General features: G+C 43.7%; 1 protein-coding gene across 1 annotated transcript; it reads left to right on the forward strand.

The window, feature by feature from the left end:
• Window positions 1-1971: 1971 nt before the first annotated feature.
• Window positions 1972-15006, forward strand: BFAR (bifunctional apoptosis regulator). Its single transcript, XM_061569728.1, has 8 exons — window positions 1972-2177; window positions 4154-4685; window positions 7699-7906; window positions 9036-9205; window positions 9742-9886; window positions 10386-10559; window positions 10861-11060; window positions 11934-15006. The coding sequence occupies exons 2-8, from the start codon at window positions 4402-4404 to the stop codon at window positions 12124-12126; spliced, it is 1374 nt and encodes a 457-aa protein (XP_061425712.1). The 5' UTR covers window positions 1972-2177; window positions 4154-4401; the 3' UTR covers window positions 12127-15006.
• Window positions 15007-15829: the final 823 nt, after the last annotated feature.

Raw genomic sequence — 15829 nt, forward strand, 5'->3', positions numbered from 1 at the left:
TCACGCACCCAGAGGGGGGGGAGGTCAGACATTTGTGACAATGTGTGATGGGGGGGGGGGCGTTTGAGAAATGTGATGTCACATCAAAATGCGCAAGTTTAAATAAATATAGACATTTTCTACTTAATTAAAGACTTTTTAATAAATGTTTTCTCCTACAACATCAGAGTGCAGCGCCACATTAAATACGCACTACAATGACAATAGTTTAAAGCGATTTGAAACATGTTTTTTGGGGGGGTGGGTGGCAGAGCTTTGTGACGTCATATTTGAGGGGGGGTCTGACTTTTTGTGACGCCGTGTGACGAGGGGGGGGTCAAAAACCGTCCAAAATCGCGTGACGTCATTTATGGACGGCCCCAAAGAAGACCCTCAGTCATGGTAACCTGTGTGCATCAGGATTATATCATCCAAGCGCTATCCAGGCGGAGAAAACCACTCAACACATTTGTCATTAACACTGCGACCGCTGGCAGAACATGCAAAAGGGGCCGTCCATAAATGACGTCACGCGATTTTGGCCGATTTTTGACCCCCCTCCCCCCCTCGTCACACGGCGTCACAAAGTCAGACCCCCCTCAAATATGACGTCACAAAGCTCTGCCACCCCCCCCCCCCCCAAATCATATTCCATTTAGAAAATAAAACATGCTTCAAAGCACTTTAAACTATTGTCATTGTAGTGCGTATTTGATGTGGCTCTGCACTCTGATGTTGTAGGAGAAAACATTTATTAAAAAGGAGGCGTTGGAAAGCTTCAATTTAGCATTAAAATGTATCTCTATGGGTCTCTTATAATTATAAAATATGAAAAGTAATTATAACCATACAAAAATACTTGAAACTTTGTAGAACGAAGCAAATTGGAGAGTACAATTATAACAACCACATATTCATTCCGCAGAATGAAAAGCCCTGGTAGAATTATTAAAATAAAAATTTTAATAACAATCATTTAAAAAATGTACAAAATTAATGATTCTCCATTCTCCCACGGAGAAGCAAAATGCTCCTTTATGGAATAAATAAAAGGTGACCTTAGTAAATTTAAATAATCAAATAGTTAATAATGAAAATTAATCAAAATCAGTGTTGTTATAACAATTATATTGTTTATATTTACTTAAAGTTGCGCATTTTGATGTGACGTCACATTTCTCAAACCCCCCCTAGGTGTGTGACGTCATTTATGGACGGCCCCAAACTACAAATATGCAGTCGTCAGGCTCGTGAGCGAACCCACGACCTCTTGTATACCAGGCAATAACCGTGGACCTATGGCACCTGCCACGTAGAATTCTCACCACAACACACATTGAGATGGGGGAAGGGGCTCTTCCCACGCTCATCATAGCGCGTGGCCACGCCTGCGAAGCGAATTAAGGCAATCATCATAACGTGGGGTCATGGGGATGTTGGGGCAAAGACAAAGATGCCCTGTATAGCCTGGACACACTATTGGGGAAAGTCTTATTAGCGAGCGCCTATGAAGTCCGGTCCGGTACACGAGGGGGTGGGGTGGCCAACACCACGCTTGACCGCCTTTGTCTCCCCAGTGGCGATGTTTACACACCGCAACCATTTGAGGCTAAGTCGACCTAGGGGAGGCCCATGACCGGTTCAAATCATCGTCACCGGTGTTGGTGGCCGTGAGCGGGAATCGAACTCGGGTCTCGCCGGGTCGCCGGAGCGCAGCGCGCTAACCGCTACACCACCGCTCCCCAAACAAACACTGCTGGCAGCAACAACAACAACAACACACAAACACGCCACGTGTCGCCCATTGCCCCACTTACTCACGACACTAAGCCCCCTCTCCCCTGTCGCCCCGCCCACCAACTAACCCCGCCCACACACTTTGCATATCGGGGGTGGGGAAGAGAATTAGGGGGTGGAGCTTCGCTCCTCGCTCTCTCACGCGATTGGCTGAGAGTCACCGCGTCACGCGGCGAAGCAACCTATCGGCCAATCAGGTGAGAGAGTACGGGAGGCCCACCGATCCCGGCTGGGCTTTAACAATTTAGCGGCGAGGGGCCACCAGGAGGACGAGTTCGGTTGTTTTTGGGGGGCATCACCACCACGACCACCAGCCCCCCCAAAACGCGGGTTGCCGCCAGGCCTCGGCGACGAGAGAAAGGGACAGAAGCACCCTCGAGCTGGACATCAACGCAGGCGAGGTGATCGGGGGGGGGGCTTCTAGGCGAGGTTGTAAACTCCCCTTAGGCCCAGATCCTCGGTGTGGGGTTTCCTCGATGTTCTCATGTTTTTGTTGTTGTTGTTGTTAAATTCGTCGTGTCGGTGTTTTATTTGCGTTGCGTCGCGACGGAATAAGTTCGCGTGTAGATGCTACGTGGATTGCCTTCATCCAGCGGTGATTCGATCGGGAACGTGTCGATGACTGCCTTGGTGCTTGTGTTGCTGTGGTTGTAACGATTTCCGCTCTCGCGGCCACCACCGGTGACGATCAATCTTCACCTGTCCTGGGCCTCCCCCCTAGGTCGACTCGGCCTCAAATGGGGAGACAAAGGCGGCCGGGCGTGTTGCTCGCCACCCACCACACTTGGTGTGCTGTGCTGGCCTTCATAGGTGCTCGCTAACAGCACTTGCCCCAACAGTCTTGTTGAAGGTTATCCGGAAGATCTTTGTTTTTTTGCTGTTTGTGAGCGCCGGTGTAGGGTCAAGGCTCTAATGTTTGGTAAAGGGTTGATAAGCCATCGATGAGAGATGTCGCCTGCCTTGGCAGACTTTCAATCTAGCAGCGCATGATGGAGTTGTTTATCTATTGCCGTCGTGGGTTCAAATCGTTATGGTCACAATGAATCTAATCGTTTCCACTAGTGTCACTAAAGTATCATACACTACTATTATTAAAGTTATCGTGAGCATCACTGATCATCATCGCCATTATCTCCACCACTTATCACTACATTATCACCCTCATCAACTCCACTGTTATTATTTCATTTCAGTATCAATCATCACCACCGATCATTACTGTTAACCACTATTCATCATCACTGTCATTGTAATCATTGCCACTGTTGCCAACAGCACCATCATTATCGAACTATTATATTCACTAACCTTTCATCATAATCTCGGAATATTTATAATTAAAAACTGCATTAGCGTATCTGTCATCACAATCATTGGCATTCCTGTCATCATAATCATTGGCATTCCTGTCATCATCATTGTCACCAGTATTCAGCATCGTCGTAATTATAATTTCCTACAGGCAGATACACCGAGTACTGAATGATCAGGTAGCACTCCTCGCTGTTCCATCACCAGTGTATTTACGTGACTTTGCCACCGGAACTTGATTGGGTAGCTGCCAGCAGTGTACGTGAGAGGCACCCACTGCTGGAAATCGTACGAGGATACTGGTACTGTACCGTACTGTTCACCTTTTGGCGTTCTCTCGTGTGGCACTGTTGAGACACGGCCACAAAGAAGAAGGCTGTCTCTGGTGTTGGCCAATCTGTTTCAAAGAATATAAGAATAGGATAATAGGGGTTTCCCCTTTTTTCTGGCCACAAAACATGTGTTAAGATGTTAAAACAGCAAACTGAAACCTTTTACAAGGAATCATGTCTGCATTAACCACAATGCTTGTGGTCAGAATGCAAAAAAAAACACGCTCTGATCATATTTACATTGTTCTTGTTTTCTTGCCAGAAAAAAGGGGAAAAACATATCATATTTTGGTACTGACCAGAGGACGCCAAAGGCGTACAGCCCAAAGACAATGCAACTATCAGAGTAATGAGAGCTCGGTGGTGAGCGTCTACATCATGGGACCTCCTTTGCCAGTACAGTACCAAAATATGATAATATGTTTTCCCCTTTTTCTGGCAACAAAACAAGGAAAATGCATATATGATCAAAGCATGTTTTTTTGCATTCTGACCACAAGCATTGTGGTTAATGCAGACATGATTCCTTGTAAAAGGTTTCAGTTTGGTGTTTGAAAAGAGGTAGTTGAAGTGGTTGTAAATGCCACCTCCAATGAGCATGGTTGGCTATGTACAGTGCGAAAGATTTTCTAAATACATAAAGGGAGTGGATGTGGTTGTGATTGACGTGACAATGGTTGTGTTTTGAAACTCGTCTGTTTTGTAACCAAGAGACATTCGTACTGTTGTTTCAGATTCTACGAAGTTTGGCGGATCGTAGGAACCAAGCACACTTAACTCGGATCGAGTCGAGTTCCAAATTTAATGTATACTAAGTAAATTTGTATTTCATACTACAATCACTTACATTACATGAACGATCGGCATTGATAACGACTGCCTCATTTACAAGCCTGTAAATGAGGCATCGCGCAATGCAATTATCGCAGACAACGCAAGCCCTGCGGGACTCCATTGTCATTTTTTGAAGACGAGCAACTCAATGGACGACGAGGTGGGCGCCTTTGTGCCCAGCCTGCCGTGGCATGGGACCGCCACGCTTGGTGATGGCAGTCGGACACCGGGGGAGAGCGATGGGCGGCTGTCTCTCGGAGAGATGGCTTGCCACTGCTGCTATGAGCTGCTTCTCGACCCAACCACGCTGACATGCGGACACAGCTTCTGCCGCCACTGCTTGGCGCTCTGGTGGAACTCCTCGCGCCGTGCGGAATGCCCTGAGTGCAGGCAGATGTGGCAAGGATTTCCCCGGACAAACATCGTGCTGCGGTATGTTATTACCCAGCGCTGTCAATGTACAGTTACATAACGGTGCACGAAAATCAAGACTCGTGGCAACAAAACAGATAGCAAAGGAGTGGTTGGATGGCTCGGGGTCAGTCCTTTGTAAAAGCATTGAGCCAGCATCGTTGATAATTATGGGTTCCAATCCGAGGCTCAGCTTAGTATGTTTGGCTACGTACGGTGCGAAAGAAGTTCAACATACATCTGTGATCAAGCCGGGTCCTTAAGTGTTGTGATTTAATGGTATTAGCTTGGTCACCAATAACTGCACAAAAAGTAATGGAATTTGGTTTTCAGATAATTAAAAGTTTTGTCAGCTGTGAGGTTTTTGAAATATTTGGTTTAATTGCGATATGGTTTACATCTTTATAGTGGAGCAATTGAAAATGGGCAGCACTTGAGGATGTGCACCTATTTAAGAGATCTCACAAGTATATTATCTTCAAAATGATAGCCAATGGCTGGTTTAATATTACATTGCTTTCAGTTAGAGTCCTTAATGGACATTTCTGCATTTAATGACATTGCAATATAGAATGTTTACTACTTTTTAGTTACTCTCTGGTTCTTTCGGTAAAGTCACGTAGGTAGAAATAAAACAAAATAAATCACGACGTTTCAAACGCAATTTTAACCTGAAGACGGGCGCTTGTGTTGCGTTCGAAACGTCATGATTTATTTTGTTTTATTTCTACCTACGTGACTTTACCGAAAGAACCAAAGAGTATGGATTCCTGCAGTCACGAAAGCGTCAAAACAAGATTACTTTTGAGTTATTTCACACTTGGGCTATGTGTTGTGGCCCTATCTAATGACCTCTTTAAGCTTTGTTAATAAGATTGTTTTGTATTAGTCAGCAGTGCTCTAATGCTATACAATGTAAAGGCTTAACTGTTACATCAAAAATTTCCCTTTAAAGACTTTTTGTGTTTATAAGAAAATATATATTTTATTTTTGTGCTGATCCAGTCCTTTAAGTTTGCAATAAGAACATTGCACTTAAATACCATTTATTCATTCAGTGGAAAATATGCTGCTCAATATTTTATTTCATTTCCTCGTCAACTGTCATAGGCATTTATTTTAAAAAATGTCGATGACCAAATCACCCCGATCCCATCACATCTCAAAAGCAAAGGAGTTGATCCTTTGATAGTGCTTGGAATTTTCGACCACCATGCATAAACATGTTGTCATAGTCTGTGGGACTACGTAGTGGGCAGCAGAGGGCAGTGCTGCAAAATCCATTGTTCGACTGATCTTTTTGTTCCACATCTCTGCTTCCACCTTCAACCCGCACTCCACACTGAATATCATGGTGAAACCTGGTCAAATCACCTCCGCACATTGTGAGCGACCCTCATCCAGCAGTGGTTTGATAAAAGTGCCGTTTACATACAAAAATAATACATTTCGTCTCTACAGCACACCGGTGGGCTAAAGAAGTTAATTATTTTGTCCTTTGAAAAACGTGACACATTTTTTACTGTTTGGCCTTGTCGGGTGGTGGAGGGTTACGACACATTTATAATTAACGCGATCTAACCCAAAAACCTATATTATGAATAATATTGGTCGCAAAAGCCTACGTGTTAAATTGACATTTCGTCTGTTTGTCAATCCACCAATGAATGATAGATTTCCCATGCCATGTCGGTCATGATAGTTGTTGACCAGTGTGGGTTGATAAAATCTATGACTGGTTCGTATCCCATATTCTCTGGGTCCTCTGGGTTTTCCCTCCACATTTAGAAACACTCGTTTATAGTATTTGGCTGTTATACATTTCCAAACGATAAGCCACGTTGAGCTATCGTTTGTGGCCAAGTCGCTTCTAAAAAGAGCTCAGTGGGCCTTGCCTGGTTAAAAAAAAAATGGATTTAGGTTTTTAAAAATAATTTCTCACGTTAGCTGTGGCTGAGAATCAAACTTGTGTATCCTGATTCGTAATGCAGTGCACTAATCACTGCACCCTCACACTTTATATTGATAAGCTTTGAAGGTAATGCGTGATGTTATACATCAACTCTGGATCTGTCATGAACGTTTTTCTTCTCATCAGTGAATTTGCTTCAAAGTATAATAGTAGATACCCAGCTAAGTGTGATGAAACTATTCATCGCTGCTGACTTGAAAACAATAATTTTATGTGGTAACAAGAACCTGCTTGATTTCAACTTGAAATAAAGCCCATTACATGTTTTCGTCGGGCAGTGGTGACTACCATGGTCAAGGGCTAATTTTACCACATTGAGTCTCTTCCCCTCATTCCCAAATGTGTTGAATTGCTAGTTTTCAGCATCCAAAATATATTTTCCTCCAACTTGAATACTGCTTGACTCTCAGAACTCCCTTCCATCATCTCAGTTATTCGAACGTGTTGGTATCTGCTCTGTTGTCATGAGTGCCCTTGGTTGCTGGCTTCTATGCATGATCATCCTTTGGGGATCAGCTCAGTAAATGCGTTTTCATAAAAGTTTGTTATGAACTCCACTCACCAGAGAACACTAGTTTTCTTATGGTCATGGGAGAATACCACAGTGTGTGTTATGCAAAGGGTTAATGTTTGTCAATCCATGGCTGGATGATGGCCCCTTCACAATGTCGGTCATAGGGGTTGTATGACCATACGTCACCAATGTGGCTGATGAAGGCAGTGAGCATTGACATGGGATTACAGAAATGAGGACAATATATTTTTTCTGCACTGCCGTCTCCAGGCCACATCGTCAACCCGCAGCCTATAAAGCATCCCTTATGCAAGACGGTCGCCCATTCCAACACTTCCAAGGCATAGCCCGGCTTAGCTTCCGATGTCTGATGAGATCTGGTGCAATCTGGGTGATTTGTTCAAAGGCATGCAAAAAGCGTATTTGGAGTGAAACATTGTATGAAATATATTACCAATGCTTATTTTTATAGTTGTATAAAATTAACACAAGATTTTCCCACAGTGCTTTCCAGTGATACTCATGTCTCTGCATTTTTTCTTTTTTAGAGGCGCGATAGAGAAGTTGTTTCCCGAGCAGCTCTGGCACAGACAGCAGGAGGTGCTGAGCAACGGCAAGACGGCACAGACCCTGGCGGCGTTTGAACAGCAGGGCCTGGAGCAGATCAGCGCCGCCAACGGGCGTCCGGCGGTTCTTCGCCAGGGCACCGCACGCAGTTTCTTCTCAGGCGTTCTCACGGCGCTCACCTGCGTCGCGGTGCGTTTGCCCTGGTGGTGGGGTGAGATGCCTTGGCGTTTGTCATGGCGGTGCTGCGTCGTGGTGGTGTGAATGTCATTGCCTACGTTTAAAAAAAAAACCTGTATGTGCCATGTACTGATTTAACATTGGTTCTACGAGAAGTGATGATTTAAGTGGTGACATTTGATGCGGTAGGTTAAAGTCCTGGGTTTAATGTTGCATTTCTTGTGGATGATCTCACCCAAAGCCGGTTGAGCAAGTTTTTCCAGAATACCGATTAGTTGTATGCAGTGGTGAATGAATGTAACATGTTACAGTGCATTAATGAAATGTTTAACATTACAGAATTATCTTGACCTTTCTGAAAACAGCACTGCTAATGCTTCTGGACAATGATGATGTTGCAGTATGTAACGGTGCTACGATGACGAGATGGTAACTACCTCAACTGGTATGCAGGAGGTCGTGACCCTAACGCCCGTATATTTGGAGTTTGCATGTCTTTCTCCCCGCGGTCACGTGGATTTTTCTCCGGGTCCTTTGGTTTTTCCCTCCACGTTTAGAAAAATGCTTTTATGAGTATTTGGCTGCTGTAAATTCACACGTGATAAGCCACTTCCTTGAGCTATCATTTGTGGTTGCGTCGCTTCTGAAAAATAGCAAATAGCTCCGTGGGCCTTTCCTGGTAAATAAAGTTAACTTTTTTTTCTCAGGGTTCTGTATTAATATAGGGAATATACACATCTTAGAAAAGGATGGTCTCTTGTGAAAACATCAGAGGTAAGGCAGAAAGAGGAAGAAGGAAACAGGCCAGATAGGGGGATGAGATTACAATATGGTCAAGATGAGTAAGAAAATATTTTCTTGAGTGACGGTGAATCATAGGCTGGGGTGAATAGGACAGTGTTCAGCTTGAAATTGAATAGGAAGGATTTTCGGCAGACTCCTAGTTCAGGGAGTCCTATACAATGTGTGCTTTCATAGAAGAACACTGAGCAGAGCTTGTCTGAGAGTTTTGACAGGAGGTCTTGACTAAAGCGGAGGGCACATGGAGAGTAGCATATGGAGAATATGCATCTTATTGGGAATTGTAAACGAACATCGATGGTCAATAAAGCTTGGGGGGTATGCGCTTGGGGCCCACCAGGTGATGCTGCTGGTGTACCACTGGAGCAGCGGAGACACGGGCGAGGAGATGCTTGTTCACAAGTCTCTGAGCAAGTGGACGAGCAGTGACGTGGGGCTATGGCTGGAGCAGTTGGGAAGCTGGACTGTACCATACCGGGAAACTTTCCAACAAGAGGGCGTGAATGGCAGGTCAGTCTGCCACCACGTGCAGGGTTAAGGATCGGGTGGCAAGTGTTTGTATTTATATTTTTATTAAAATCCTGTTAGGATTTGGGAGCAACATTTGTATTTGAGACTACTTGTTTTTAATGTTGTGGTGAATGTAGTCATTTGTAGCTGTAAGGGTCACATTAACTAATTAAATACAACATATAAAAAGACTGGTTCTCGCACACGCAATTCATTGCATTTATTGTGAACAATGCATATCAAAGTGTCGTTCCATACCTAGTTGATACCTTTACAGAAATTAATATTTGTAAGTTGTTAAATTTGTTCACGATTTGGAGTTGCGAATTTGCCTTGTTTCTGCTGTCTCATTTATTCTAAACATAACGGCGTATCATTTGTATTTATTTTTCCATAAAATACCTATTCTCACATGCAGGATTCGAGTGTAAAAATCGATATTAACCAATTAATCTGCGTCATGTACCCTATTCCTTGCTTAGAACCCCCATGTAGGGGGACGCGTACACTCACGCTGTGCTGATGATTTGTTGCAGGCTTCTATTGAGCCTCACGGAAGAGGAGCTCAACCTGCCACCGTACGGTATAGAGAAGCCGGCTCATCGCAAAGCTCTCATCACAGCCCTGGATAGCATGATATCTCTGGGAGTCAAGCCCCCACACAATCTGTGGGAGTACAAGGTAGAGAAGAAACCTCGTACCTTATTTAATAGCAAGTCGTTTTGGTTTTGTCTTTACCCCAAGTTTTATCCTAATTGTGCTATCGGTGTCTTGTCAAGAGATTAAAAACACATACAGGTCCCTTGTGGAACATTGCATATGTTAGAGAAGGGCCCAGTCGGCAAGGATATTACAGAGCTACCACTGAGATCCCTCCAAGTGACCTCTGGTCCACGTTGTACGTTGTAGGGGTCGGCACTTTTCCACCCAACCATGCCCCAGAGAGTAATGTTTGTCGCGTGACCTTCAAACTGAAAATGTTTAATTATTATTAGTGCTGGAATTTAACCACATTAAGTGTCGAACCAAATTTAACGCGATGCCCTGTTTTTATCAGTCCTAAGTACCAAATCTTCGTGTATAAATGTCACCGGTGTGTATTATAGAAGGCAGCATTGTAAAAAGCGAATTAATATTTTTACAAGTACATTTTTAAGAGTTTTGTGGTGTCCCTTTGCAGGCAATGCATGCAGGAAAGTCTCTCTTCCTCCTCTTTTTGTTGAAAAGTTCACCTCGCCTTGCCATCTTCTACCTTTACCTGTTTGACTACACCGACCTCTTCTTGCCGCTCATCCACACGTGCTGCCCCGGCCGCGTGCATGAGGAGGAGGCTGAGCTCTTTCGCGGTGGCTGGGTAAGCGCGCCGAGTGTGTCTTCACTCTCTTCACTCTTCATATTCACCTGAGTTTGTGCTTTTATGCACGTGGAATTTTGTGTGTGTTGCTGCGCTTGTGAAATGTTTAGTCCTCTATCAAGTAATCTCATTCGGTTAACCCACAACGCCTGGGTCTGTCCCATGACGTCCTGCCTAGAGAGCCTTCGTCGCTTCACCTGGCCTCAAAAGTGCACCTAGCCGAGCATAAGAGCTGTGGTGTCTTCACTGTAACTTAGTGGTGAACGGTGACCGATTTGGTGTGTGTGTGTGTGGCGGGCAGCCTGACAGTCCGAGCTGGGAGCAGTGGGCCGAGTTCCTACCCAAGGCGATGGTGATGCCCTACGTGCTGGTGGGGCGGTTCGCCTGGGAGTGGCTGGAGGTGCACTACTGGACGGCTCGCTTCGTTGTTATCAATGCAGCTCTGCTCACGCTGCTGGAAATCTTCGCGATCAAACGCTTCTGTCTGCAAGGGGAGATCCGGTGCGGTGCCATTCCTTTTTAAATCCTTTATATGAAGTTTGCGTGCTTGCGTGCTTGCTTGCTTAGGACCGTGCAAATCTTTCGGTCGTTTTTTAACCCACTTCCCGTGATCCAATCGAGCTGACATTTTTCACACAGACTCGTTGTGCCAGACAATTATTGTTCGTGAAAAAAGAATTCCCAAAATTTTACACTTTTTAGGCAAAAAAAAATTATTTTACATATATTCAAATAGAACTAATTCATGGCTTTAGCTGAACGTCAGAGTGTAAGAGCCAAGAGCGTAACCCCTCCACAGGCCGTGGCGGAGTAGCGCAGTTGGTAGCGCCCTCGCTTCCCATGCCAAAGGTCGCGGGATCGATCCCCGCGTCCTCCACAGGCGAATATATTTTTTAAATCCTTTATATTAAGTTCGCTGCCACGCATATAAAGGATTTATAGTGAAAAACTTTGTTTTTACGGGTTATACTTATTGCAAACTTGATCTCGGCACAACGTGTTGCGTTGCAGGTTGTGTCCGCTGCTTGTGGGTGTGCCAGTAGTGTGGAAGGCCCTCTTCCAGCAGTGGATTGACAACAAAGGGCTGTTTATAATAATAGTAATAATGTATGGATATATTTGATCAGTTATATATAAGATTGTATCTCAAAACGCTGTCCAAACATGGACCGATTTCAAGGCATGGGAACCAGTAAAGCAGGAATGCAGCCATAACTCGTGCCAACAGTTGCCCGAATTTTTTTCTATATTTGTATGTTTGGCTAACTGCATTAATGAATATATGTACAAGTGGATACTATCTTTGTTGTGGGAAGCCCGTAAAGCTATATATTATGTTAAAATGAGCGCCATTTTTCGTCTTTTAATTTTCAGACGGTTGCCCCGGACCCTTTGGAACGACTTCTGTCGTCTCTTCTCACAGGGCGCCATGGTCACCATTTTCTGGCCGGTGCTGCCACAGTTTGTGTGTGACTGTCTCTTCTACTGGGCGTTGTACTTCAACCCAATCATAAACCTGGATCAGGTCACCAAGGAAGTCCGCCGTATCTTCACGCAGGAAGCGTGAATGCTGGTCGGTAGATGAGAGTGATAAAACTTAGGGAGTCTTTGCCAAGGATGCAGTCTGGGGGATTGTTTAATTGTAGGTAAATGAGCAAGAACAACATTATTTTGGAAGTGCGTGGTTGGCTCTAGCTGTATAGCACCATGGTAAAATGGGAAAGGATGGGGCTGCCTCCCCAAACATTTGTGGATTTGCACTGCTTCAGACCGTGCTTGAGATGGGGAAATCCCCACAATGGTGGGTGCAAAGCATGCAGCCGTTGTATGATGAGATCTTTTACAAAAAAATATTCAAATACAGATGATTTACAAAAAAATGTGAAACGCATTGATTGTGTTTTATTTTGTGCAAAAATGTAAAAAATAATATTTTGTTTTTCTTTGAGCTGACATTTTCCAAAGATGTAATGACAATAAGGTATATCAAGATTATGATCAACATAAACTTAGGAAGATGTGATCTTTTTATACGTGGTTTCCCTTAGCAAACATTTACTTCGTCAGCAAATGAGAATTTTTACTTTGCTTTCATGTACTATACAATTTTAACATCGATTACAATTTACAACGGCGGTCACAATGGTGTTTACGGTACTTTGCATAAAGTGATGGTATCCACCTCTGATGCTCATCATCATCTTCATCAGCCACGATCAATCCACTGCAAGATTGATCCTCAGTGCTCTTCTCGATGTTTCTTAAGTACCTGGGCTGTAGACAGTGTGCACGGGTGAACATCTTGTGTACATTTTAGTGTCTCTGTTTTTTTTTAAAGCCGAGAACCATCTAAGGTTCCAGAGGGCAGCCTTCTCAAATGAGCGTACAGCACCCATAACGTGTGAGTTGTGATTGTCCATATTCAGCCAAAATTGGCTGAATTATATGGCATAGTGAAAATAATTGTTTATATTCTGATGTTGAAATTTATGACAATCGATTTTTTTTTCAGAATCTTAAGACTTGAAACGTAAACGATAATTTCTTAAACTGTGAAAACAAATGTTCCTTCATGTTTGTTGTTGGAACACAATGTTAAAGATTATGTGTTCAATGTTCATGCTTATATCATTGTTAAGATAAATTACAAATGTTTGTACTTTTCAATCCTTTCAAATCTATATTTGCCTTAATTATATTACAGTTACATAGAAATCTTTTTCCAATTCCAAAGCAGTGGAGCAAATGGAATGAGGCAAAACAGGGTCTACTTTCTATAACAGTATTCAGTGCTGCATAAATTAAAAGGAAAGATAAAATATTGATCTTTTCACGTAAAAAATATATAGATAATTTGCTTGAATTGTGGTAGTTTCATGTTGTACAAGTTATCTGCACATCGAATAGGGTTTCTTAAATAGGAAAACTAAATTCTATGTGTGTCATAGAAAGTTTATAAAAAAAAATGTTGACGATCGTTTTTACTTTTTTAAGTATACGAACACAGCTGCTAGCTCAAAGAATTCAGTATGAACATATGTTTATGGAATACGGAGCATATCTGCCAAAATAATTATATGTCTTTATATCATGTCAAATAGGCAAGGTGCACGATTCCAAAGTGATGTACACATGATTGAAAAGGTTTCCCTCTGGACTTTTGTGGAATGCACGGCACTGCATGATGGCCTTCCCACTCTTGTCAGTCATAATGGTTATTTGAATGGAGGTGTCCCAAGACAATTCGACATCACTTGCCATTAATGTTAGCCATAAACTGAATCGAACTCAGGTTTCTGGGTTCGTAGCGCAATGCGCTGAACACTGTATCGCCGCTACACCCTGCAAAAAAATCGCCAACTAATAAGTATAACCCGTAAAAACAAAGTTTTTCACTCTAAATCCTTTATATGCGTGGCGGCCAGCGTCCTCTCGTCCTCTGGCTTGAGATGGCTGCCACCTATGGGTCAGATGATTGTCTGCCAGTATTAAGCAATTGGTAATTAAATATTTAATTTGTTTTCCCTAAACAGTGTATAATTTTGGAATTTTTTTTTCACGAACATTAATTGTCTCGCACAACGAGTCTGTGTGCAAAATGTCAGCTCGATTGGGTCACGGGAAGTGGGTTAAAAAACGACCGAAAGGTTTGCACGGTCGTAAGCAAGCACGCAAGCGAACTTAATATAAAGGATTTAAAAATAGCAGAAAGTGTCCCTCCCTTGCCCCCCCCATGATCCCTGGCTAGAAGTAACGGTTGGGCTGAGCCCAGGTTACCTTGCTTGCTTTCACATGATTGCTAACTGCAGTGGCCATGGAAGACGACCGCTTGCTTGTGGCAGCAAATCGATCACATCGTACGGATCGTTAATGCTGCTGGTGTGGTGACGCATTTGTTGCGTGAAGGCACCGGTGGTAACGGCGTGTTGCTATTCACTGGCTCCGCACATGCAAGCCAAATGCTTAGAATGTGCCGTACGTATGTTAATGTTATTTTGAAATTTTACTGAAAAAATCTTAAGTTATCTATTCCCGCAGCTTATCGAACAATGTATGTTAATCCATGTAAATGATGTAAGCTAATTTCAACTTGTAAACTATTTCACACTTGACACAGTTGGATCTGTGTCGGAAACAAAGTGTGGGTTGTTTGTAATTAAGCTGCTGCTGAGTGGGGGGTGGGTTTCCGGGAAACTCTATCGACTCGAGCTGGCATGTGTGAGGGCACGCAATGTGCAGGTTGGCACAAACAGCCCCTGCACACACTATAGTCATGTCACTGAACGATTATATTATAGTGCAGCTGCACCGAGTTATAATTTGAACACCATCTCGCCGGTGTGGGTTCTCACGTCACGTGGCCTGTGCACTGAATTATGGGCATTTGCTCGTGGGAGGAATGTTCTCAATGCATAATTTTGAATAAAATGTGGTAATTTAAAAATAAGTTCTGTTTATGCGTGTTCAACTGACGTAATGTACGGTCTGAAACTCCTCTCTTTAGAACTGATATTTGTGTTGTTGTCCTTCCCCCGCACCCCCTTATTAGCGCGGTTGGCTACGTACGGTGCGAAAGACGTTCCACATGTGTACGTGAGCGTGCTAACCTGGCGACCCGAGTTCGATTCGAGCTTGCAAGTAATATTTGTGACACCTGAACAGGTCTTGGGCCTCCCCCCTCATCGGCTCATCCTTAAACGAGTACCTGTCGTGGTGTGGAGTAAACATTGGCACTGGGTAGACAAAGGCGAGGCCAGGTGTGGTTCTGGCCACATCTCCCCCTCGTCTGCCATGCCGGCTTTTCATCGGCGCTTGCTCTGACAGCACTTGTCTCCCAACAGCCTGGCAAGGATCCACGTTGGGTCTTTGTTCAAATTTACAACTAGTTTCCCCGGTTGTTGCACATCGCACGCGTCCCTAAAATATAAAATTCCCTGCCGTTTGAATTTTGTTGGGTATTTGGTGACAATTCTAGATTTGAAGCTTTCGTGACTGCAAGGATTCATACTCTTAGTTCTTTCGGTAAAGTCACGTAGGTAAAATTAATAAAATACAACGTTGTGATTTTTTATTGTTTTATTTGGTGACACCTAAGACTCGTGTGAAACGGTTGAAGTCTGGATGTTTTTTTTGTGTGTGGCAGAGTTCACTGTCCCTTTGCTGAGAATGGTAGCGGCATAATTCTTGTTTACAAAATGCCACCACGCTTGCCTTGCATTCGGACGAGACACTGAGCTTGTGAATTACGTGCACGCTGGACGAATGCTCTC

This window comes from Lethenteron reissneri, chromosome 44 (genome assembly GCF_015708825.2).
Source record: "Lethenteron reissneri isolate LAM-NWPU_2019-01 chromosome 44, ASM1570882v1, whole genome shotgun sequence".
Classification (NCBI taxonomy): domain Eukaryota; kingdom Metazoa; phylum Chordata; class Hyperoartia; order Petromyzontiformes; family Petromyzontidae; genus Lethenteron; species Lethenteron reissneri.